Genomic DNA, 8769 nt, shown 5'->3' on the forward strand with positions numbered 1-8769 from the left:
CCCGTGGAATGCCAAACAATCTGCCCCGATAATGGGCCTGTCAACGTCAGCGATGATAAAACGCCACTCAAATGCGCGACGGAGGCCTAAATTAAGGGACAACACCATCCACCCGTACGTTTTAATGGTGGACCCGTTCGCCGTGAACAATTCGTACGTAGTCGCCGCAGGCTTACCTTTCACACGGGCGCGCGGGAAGACACACAAGTCCGACCCCGTGTCCACTAGAAACTGGACTTTTGTCCGGGCGTCGGTGACGAAGAGACGGCAGGGGCCGGGGCACTTGTCGCTGGCCGCCATCAGCGATCGCCCCCCGAGTTTTCCGCGTCGTATGTACACGGCTCCCTGCACTTCGTCGCCTTCGGGCCGAATCGGTCGTGGTACCAGCACCATGTGGGATGGCGGGAGGCCGAACGGCCCCTACCCCTCGAATTACTGCGGCGCGACGTGGGTCGGGACCGGGAATTCCCCTCTGCCAGGGATTTGGTAAGGGAAGACACTTGCCGCGTAAGCTCATCCACCCTCCTCGTGAGCGCCTCTACGTCCGGCGCCATCGCCGTGCTGGCCACCCGCGGCTGGTGAGACACCTCGTGGATTTTGTCCGCCAGTTGGGCGACGCTGTTTAGCTCCACTCCGGCCTGTGTCGCTAGGATGGTCTGATGGCTGGACGGTAGCCGACCCAGCCACAGCGACCGTAGGAAGTCGTCCGTGACGGATGAGCCGGCAAGCGTCCGAAGATGGCGCAGGAACTGGGAGGGTTTCCGGTCTCCGATCTCCTCATGTTCCAACAATTGCCGGATCCGGGTTTCCTGAGACGCGGAAAGTCGGAGAAGAATCTCCGCCTTCAATTTTGCGTACTTGTCGGTCAACGGGGGATTTGTGATAACATCTTCTACCTCAACGGCGTACCTACTGTCTAACTGGGACACCGCGTACATAAACTTAGTGGCATCTCTCGTAATGCCCGCGAGGCTGAACTGTATTTCAAGCTGCGCGAACCATAGCGCTGGTCTATCAGGCCAAAATGCCGGCAGTTTCAACGCCACACGATTCACACTAACACCGGAATCCTCCCCCGCGACGGCTCCCGCTGGAGATTCCATCGCGAGCACGTGGTTCACAAAAACTAACTCCCCGTAAAAAAAAAACTGCGATCACGTCGGGGTCACCACTTTATAGCGCGTTGTTGACCGGGGAGAGAGTGGGGGTTGAAATAAAGCTCCCACACGTTTTACACCCGTATCCGTTTATTTGCACACGTGCATGGTACACAAAAATGGCCGCTCGGCTATTCTATATGCAATCTCCCGTCGCCAAAGTCCGGTAGCAGACTCTCTCCCTTTATCGAGGCGACCTCCCTCTTCACTTTCACGGCGCACGCCGGAACTATCTTCCGGTCGCCCCTCGGGCGTCCGGTGGCCTCTCGCGGGCCTCGAGCGAACTGAGCGGCTAGTGGCGCGCCGGCTCGTCATGGCCGCTACAGAAGTTTAAGGGCGGAGTACACATGCTGCATATTTGTTAGTGTTGAAATTTTGAGTAGAAAATGGATGGTTTTGTTTTGGAATGATTCTAGTTTTGATCTGCTGTCTTACTGAGTGCATATATTTCTCCGCCGTAAAGAAGCTTCGGACGGATTATTTCCTTATAGAGGCGGATACGGGCAGCGTGAGACAGAGGAGAGTTGCCAAAAAAAAGGCTCAACATACTGTTTTTAGCAGCATGGGCAGCGCAGAGGCGGTCTTTTAAATGTGGCTGGTGTGAAAGTTTGCTGTCTAAAATTACGCCTAGGAAGCGGTGACTAGAGGCCCTTAGGATGAGTGTGTGTTCAGTTCGTGGAGAGTTGTGTCTGTCGTGTTTGCGTCCTTGCTCGAAGTGTACGTGTGTGCTTTTTGTGGCATTGATATGAATTTTCCATGTTTGTGTCCAGCAGTGTATGAGTGTTAAATGACTGTTTAATCTTCTAATGTTCCTGTCGGAGGACCTTGAGGTGGCAAAATGGCTGTGTTGTCTCAAACAAGTGTAGTTTAGGGTGAGGCGATTTGGGGAGGTCGTTGACACAGATGTTGAACAGTAAAGGGCTAAGCAGGGAGCTTTGTGGGACGCCAGCAGAGGTTGGGCTCACCGATGAGAGAGTCTGTCCGTCGGCGACTGTAAATTTGCGACGGTTGCGGTAATTGCAGAGGAGTTGGATGAGGGGAGGGAGGAAGTTGCTTGTGAACAGTTTAAAGATTAGGCCTTTATGCCAAACCTTGTCAAAGGCTCGAGCGATATCCAAAAATATCGCATCGGTGGGGTGGCAAAGCATAAATCCACGACTGATAGTTTCAACTAGTCGTAACACTTGGTGGATTGCGAAGGTGTTGGACCGGAAGCCGAATTGTTCAGGGTGTAGGGTATTGTTGGATGTGACATGGTTAACAAGGCGGGTGAGGATAATTCTTTGAAAGATTTTAGAGAGGTTAGAGAGAAGGATAATGGGTCTACTATTGCCGGGGATCTTTGGGTCTTTACTGGGTTTTGGGATAAGGAGAACTTTGCCAGTTTTCCAGGTTTCGGGAAAGTAGGACTGGAGATAGCAATGGTAAAGTAGGTCAGATTGGGAAAGGATAAATTTTGGTGGATTTAAGCAAATAATTGGATGTTTTGTCAAGGCCAGGAGCAGTATGGGGAGGAAGAGCATTGATAATGGATTTGATTTCGGATGCGTCGGTGATTTGGAGGAAGGTCAGGTCGGTTAAATGGGAGGAAACTCTGTGATTCGTCGATTTTGTCTTCGCTAAGGGAAGGGGAATTGTCAAGTCATAACAGTCTAACAGCTGAAGAGGTTTCCAGAGAAAATCTACTTTTATTGACAGTCCTTATAAGTTAGAAAGAGATGGAAATGCTTGAGGGTCGATTGAGTATTCTTCAATTATTTGGCAGGTTCTCGTAGGGTATTTATTGACCGAGAGGACACCTGATGACTGATTTCCACGGGGGGAAATTCTTTCCTGCGCTCACCCTGAAGCTGGTAAGATAGAGTTAGATGGATAGATAGAGTTTTTTGGTATAGTTTTCCGAGTGTTTTTATCTGTAATGAGTGTTCTGACATAAGTAGGTAGGGACTTGGAAAGAAGGGGTCTAAGAGTGGGGTTATTCAGTGAACTGTTAAGAGCAGAGTTGATATCCTCTGTTAGAATTTTGATGCTGTGGTCTATGGAAGATTAATTAATTAACAGAGAGGGTGGGGAAGTTGTGAATTTTTCAGCTATATTTTTTTCAAACTTGGTCTAATTATGCGTTCCGGGGGAAATGGGAAGAGAAGCTACTGATGCTGTTTCAATTGAGTAAATGACTGGCAGGTGGTCTGAGGAATAGTGGTGTGTGACTGTGGAAGGGATAGTTGCTGGATACTGCTATGTCAAGGACGTCGGATGTGTCTGTGCCCTGATGCTCGGAAATGTGCGTGTGTTTATTTGGGGCATGGATGGAAATGTCCAGGTCTTAAAAGAGCTTGAATAGCGCTCTACCTTTATCATTTGTGGAGCGACAGCCCCAGTTGGAGTGCTTGCTCTTTAAATCACCTATGATTATGGTTGGAATGGTATGATGAAATAAGTCCTTTAGGTTGGGGATGACTTAGGGGGTATGTAGAGACTGAGGATATTGAGATGGCCTATATGTGTGTGGAGAGAAATACCGTGTTCGAGTTTGGGTGAAGTTAGCGGGAGTTGAGAGTGATTAAGGATAGATCTAATGCTAATAGCCACTCCATCCATCGGGTTGACGTTGTTTGTATTATCACGATCAAGTCTGTATGTTGTGTAACCGGGAATATGAATGTTGTTTCTGTGTGAGTTTTGTTTTGGAAAGTGCAATTATGTCTAGCGTATGTTTTTCGATAAGCAGATGTGAGTCAATAAGATCCGAGCGAGCTCCATTGCAATTCCAAGAGAGGACAGAAAGGTGATAGATTTTACACGCTTGAGGAGCAGCCATTATTCATGATGAAAGGGGCAAGGGAGGATAATAATATATGGCTTTTCAGAGGCAGGTGCACTACTTGGGAAGTAAAGGAGGTAAACCTCTGAATTAGTGCTGGCCAGTCGGTGATGGGGGAAGATAGGTCTGAATGAAAGTTAGGGCAAGCGGTTGAATTGCAGATGACTGGCTGTGAAGGCTTAGAGAAGGGTGGGGGTTGAGAAGTGAATGAGAAGGCTTCAATATTGGTGGAGACAACTCCAGATGGAGGCTTGAGAGAAGCATTTTGGAAGAGAGCGGGAATAGCAGGAATCGTGAGGATACTAGGGTCAAAGGGAGCGATTGATGGAGGAGGAAGCAGAGAAATTTCTAGAGGAGGTGGCAGACAGATAGTTGGGATGATTGGGTGAGAAGTTGAGGGTGGAGGGGAATAGGTGTGTCGTATCCCCGCTTCTTCGAGGGGATATTGGCAACACCACGAGAAAGTACCCCACGAGTCGAGTAAAGTGGCTGCCTCGAGGGTAAACGGGGGCTTTTAGTTTGGTGGGTTATGACGTGGGGAGGAGTTCGTCGATAGAAATGGGGAGAAAGGAAACGAACTAAAGAGAGTACAACGGCGGTCCCGATTTAACCCAAATTTAATATAGTCTAGGGAGAAACAGAGTTTACAACAATGTATTTATATCCCTTGGCACCCGCTTGGCGCTTCCAACCAGAAGAAGGGGCCCAGCCCAACCTTCCTCTATGATCTCGAGTCCCCACTGGTCCGTAGTCCATAGCGAGTCACCAGTTATCATTGTTGGTCCACCAGTCCACATTGAGTCACCAGCGGTGATTCGGAAACTCGGATCCACGTGTTTACTTGGTCGGTGAATCACACGGTAGAACACGCAGATGCAACAGTTGTATCAGTTAGGTTAGGGAAGTCACTTTGCACGAAGAGTGGATTGAACGGTGTGTTTTTAACAGATGCTCTCTTGTCCCAAAAGTTTTCTGGAGGAGGGGAGGGGGGAGCAGAGAAGCTGAGGTGTCCGGTAAGGGTTGGCCTAGCTTTCGGGCTTGTTGCCGCATGGCGGCATGTTGGCCGCCACAGTTACAACAGTAACTAGGGCTATCTACGGGAAGAGGGCATTTTGATTTAAGGTGGTTCTGACCGCATTTCCTACAGCGGACAGGCAGGCAACAGTAGTTTCTGGTTTGGCCAAACCGCTGGCATTGGACACATTGAGCAGGATCGGTGGATGGAATGAACTCCTCTACCTTGATATCAATACTGCAGTACTATTTAAGTTCAAGCAGGTCGCTCTCGCGGGAAGGGTCCTCTAAGGATACTTTAAGGTGGATAAAGGAAGTGGAAGTGGATTGCAGGCCTGACTGGATTTTTAGTATGCCCCTTAGAGTGAAGCCGGCTTCGTCCAGATCTTTAGCAACCTGTTCGGTCGGGGTAATCGGTGGGATGCCTTTAATTACGAAGGCACGCCTTCTTTCAGCAGGAGTTGGGTTTGTGAAATAGGGAAGGTTATTTGAATCAAGGAATGTTCGAATTTTCCAGTGGTCATTTGGGCATTTTCGGAGGATATGGATATAGGAATTGCTGTATGAAATTTTGGGTTGGTAGCTAGTGAGGTGGGAGAGTTGAAGGATGTATTTCTGGTAGGATTGAGAAGCAGAGAGGCGAATAGGGGGAAGGTTATTGGTTGGGCGAGATTCAATGGGTAAAGTAGGATTGGTGGGTAAGGTTGGCATGGGGAGGGCATTTGGATGAAAATTTATTTATCCGGGCAACTGTAGTCCATCCTTCTTCCCCTGCTACAGCCGAAGACTCAGCATCTGTGGCCGTGGAGTTGCTGCTCCTACAGGCTGCTTTTCAGCTACAGGGGATGGTCGAACATTTACTTCCAGACACGTGGAGTTATATTCAAGCCGTATTTCCGCAGAGCAGTCACCTATCACCTCTGCAGAGTCTTCCTTTTCGGACAGAGGTTTGGCAGCTTCGGGGTCGATGGTGTTGGAAGGAGGTATCGCCTTTTGAAGGGCTTTAGTCATTTTCTTGGGTTTACTTTTCTTTTTATCCGCTGGTTTTGCCTGGTGAAGTCTTTTGGCCAGCCTGGTGACAATGTGTGGAGTTGTGTGCTGGTCAGTTGTGGGCTCATGTAGGGATTCCTGCGCAGAGTCTTCATTAGATGAAGGGGATTTGATGGAGTGGGGTGAGTATGGAGAGGAGGCAGAGGAAAAGGTGGATATAGATGGAGATTCGGGCTTGTCTGGGTCTTTATTTCCCATACTCATCCCACGGAGTATGATTGCAAGGCGGGGAATAAGGTATTATATAGAGGTTAATATATTGCCATTCGACGTTAAACCTAACAGACAGCCCTAAGAATTGGACCCTCAGATTCAGCAAGGCGTGCAGTGGAGGTGCAAGCCCTCTGCCAAGTCTCCCTGGATAAGACCAAGAATAGGGGATATGTGAGTGAGCACCACCCAGGGGGTGAGAAGGGGGGACTAGTTAGCCCTCCCAACCGGGCACCTCTGCCAATTGGTCTTATAACCAGTATTGCTAAAGTAGCGGTGTGGACAATGATTCTTTATCTGGTCCTAATGAGAGCCGAAGAAACCACGTGGGTAGTAGTGCAATGAGTGGTCCTTAAAAGGTCCGTCCAGTTGCAAAACGAAAAGAAGTCCTGTGAGGTGCTGAGGTCGATGTCGGTGTGCAGAGTGTCCAGAAGAGTCCAAGAGAAAGCAGGGTCAGCCAGGAGAGAAATCCAAAATCCGGTCCGGTCGATATATAAAAGTAGAAAGTATCAGGTATGCAGCACGAATCTCCGCTGTTGAGCATGGAGCATGAACCCACGATTCAACTAGCCGTAAGACCTGGTGGATTGAGGAGGTGTTGGACCGGAAGCCGAATTGTTCAGGGCGAAGGACATTATTGGCTGATGCATGGTTGAGAAGGCGGGTAAGGATTATTTTTTCGAAAATTTTTGACAGGTTAGATAGAAGGGTGATAGGTCTGCTGTTGCCAGGGATTGTAGGGTCTTTACCGGGTTTGGGGATGAGAAGGACTTTGCCAGTTTTCCAGATTTCGGGATAGTAGGATTGGAGATAGCAGTGGTTGAATAGGTCTGAAAGGATAAGGGTGAATTTGGGGACTGAAGAGGCAGATTTAAGCAATTTATTTGAGATTTTATCTAGTCCAGGAGCAGTGTGATGAGGTAGGGCATTAATGATGGATTGGATTTCAGATGCATCAGTGATGGGGGGAAGGTCGGGTGGGTTATATGGGAGGAAGCGCAGTGATTCGTCAATTTTGTCTTCGTTTAAGGAAGGGGAATTGTCCAAAGTCATAACAGTCTGCAGGATGTCGGCTTATATTTCCACTTTAGCTTTGGGGTCAAAAATGTATGTACTGTCATGTTTTAGTGGCGGGGAGAAAATTCTGTTGCGTCATCTGAGGGAACGTGATATGGTCCAAGTGGAGTTTTCGTCAAAGTTTAATGCTGAAAGGTGGGTTTCCCAGTTTTTGGTTTTAAATTTGGATATTTCTGTTTTTGCAAGGTTGCTTAAGTGGGAGTATTCGTGCTTGTGAAAGGGGAGTCGGGATTGCTGCCAGTGTCTGCGCGCAGCATTTCTGGCAAGGATGATGTTTTTTATGTGTAGCGGAAGGGAGAGTTTGGATGAATTACTCTTGGGGACAATTTTCCTTATTTTATTAAGGGCATCATGGAGAGTGCTAGTCAGGAGAATGGCTCGGGAGTTCATGTCTTCGTAAGTTGGGTTTTGGAGGGGAGTCAGGGGATCTAATAGAGTGGAAAGGGTGTCCGGAAGTCTGGGCCAGTCGGTCAGTTGGTTTTTTGGAAGGATGTCAAGAATGGGATTAAGAGGGATGGAGAGGAGGATAGGTAGGTGGTCGGAGCTGAGGTCGTGAATAACTGAGGGAGGGTCTAAAAACGTAAGATTGAGGGATACTGCAATGTCAAGGATGTCACTTCTTGCTTTGGTTTGCGGGGGGATATAGGTAGGTTCCAGAGGGGAAAGGATGGAGATAGGCTTGAAAGAGATGAAGGATTGGAGAATGCGGCCATTGCTGTTTGAGGAAAGGCAGCCCCAGTTCTGATGCTTACAATTCCAGTTGCCAACGAACATGGCCCTGCTATGTAGGGAAAACAATTTGCTCAGGTCATCCCTGCTTAGGGTGTGAGAGGGGGGATGGTATATTGAGTATAAATGTAAGTTACCTTGTGGGGTGTGGAGTGTTATACCAAAACCTCTAATTTGCTGAAGACGGGGGAAGGAAGAGGGGTGTGGTTCAGACCTTTTTTAATGAGGACTGCGACTCCTCCTCCAGGAGTGGTTCTGTCAAGTCTGTAACAGGTGTAGTTAGGGAAGTGTTGGGAAATGTGAGGTTTTAGGAAGGTTTCTTATAGTAGTATAATGTCAGTGGCGTGGTCGGAAACGTATTTTTGTAGTTCAACTTTTCTTTTCATGATGCTATTGCACTTCCAGGAGAGGATGGTGATGTGGTTGGATGTATGTATATGTTGGCTGTTTGGTGGGTTCATGGTTCAGTCTGGAGGAGGAGGATTTGCTCGGATGAAAAGCTTTTTGGCCTTTACATAGGAAAGAGATCAGTGGAGCCTGACGTAGAGGAGAGGAGTTTGCGACAGTGGTTAAAAGGGACGTGAACTGGTTTATGGCCAAGTCTATTTGGTGGCAGTTAGAGAGCTGCAGTTGAGGTACAGCAGGTCGCATGGAATGTTTTCCAGTTTATTTTGCCAGTATGCACAGTGGGGATGGTGGGATTTGGGA

General features: G+C 48.4%; 1 protein-coding gene across 1 annotated transcript; it reads right to left on the reverse strand.

Moving 5' to 3' along the window:
- Positions 1-250: 250 nt before the first annotated feature.
- LOC139697395 (uncharacterized) lies at positions 251-1103 on the reverse strand. Its single transcript, XM_071596079.1, has one exon. It carries the CDS (start codon positions 1101-1103, stop codon positions 300-302), a length of 804 nt encoding a protein of 267 aa, XP_071452180.1. The 3' UTR covers positions 251-299.
- Between the last annotated feature and the right edge of the window lie 7666 nt (positions 1104-8769).

This window comes from Hetaerina americana, unplaced genomic scaffold (genome assembly GCF_022747635.1).
Source record: "Hetaerina americana unplaced genomic scaffold, ioHetAmer1.1.p SCAF_75, whole genome shotgun sequence".
NCBI classification, from domain to species: Eukaryota; Metazoa; Arthropoda; class Insecta; order Odonata; family Calopterygidae; genus Hetaerina; species Hetaerina americana.

Bases quoted from the DNA above. Each gene is read 5' to 3' on its own strand.
- LOC139697395 (XM_071596079.1), bottom strand. From the start codon at position 1,103: ATGGAATCTCCAGCGGGAGCCGTCGCGGGGGAGGATTCCGGTGTTAGT.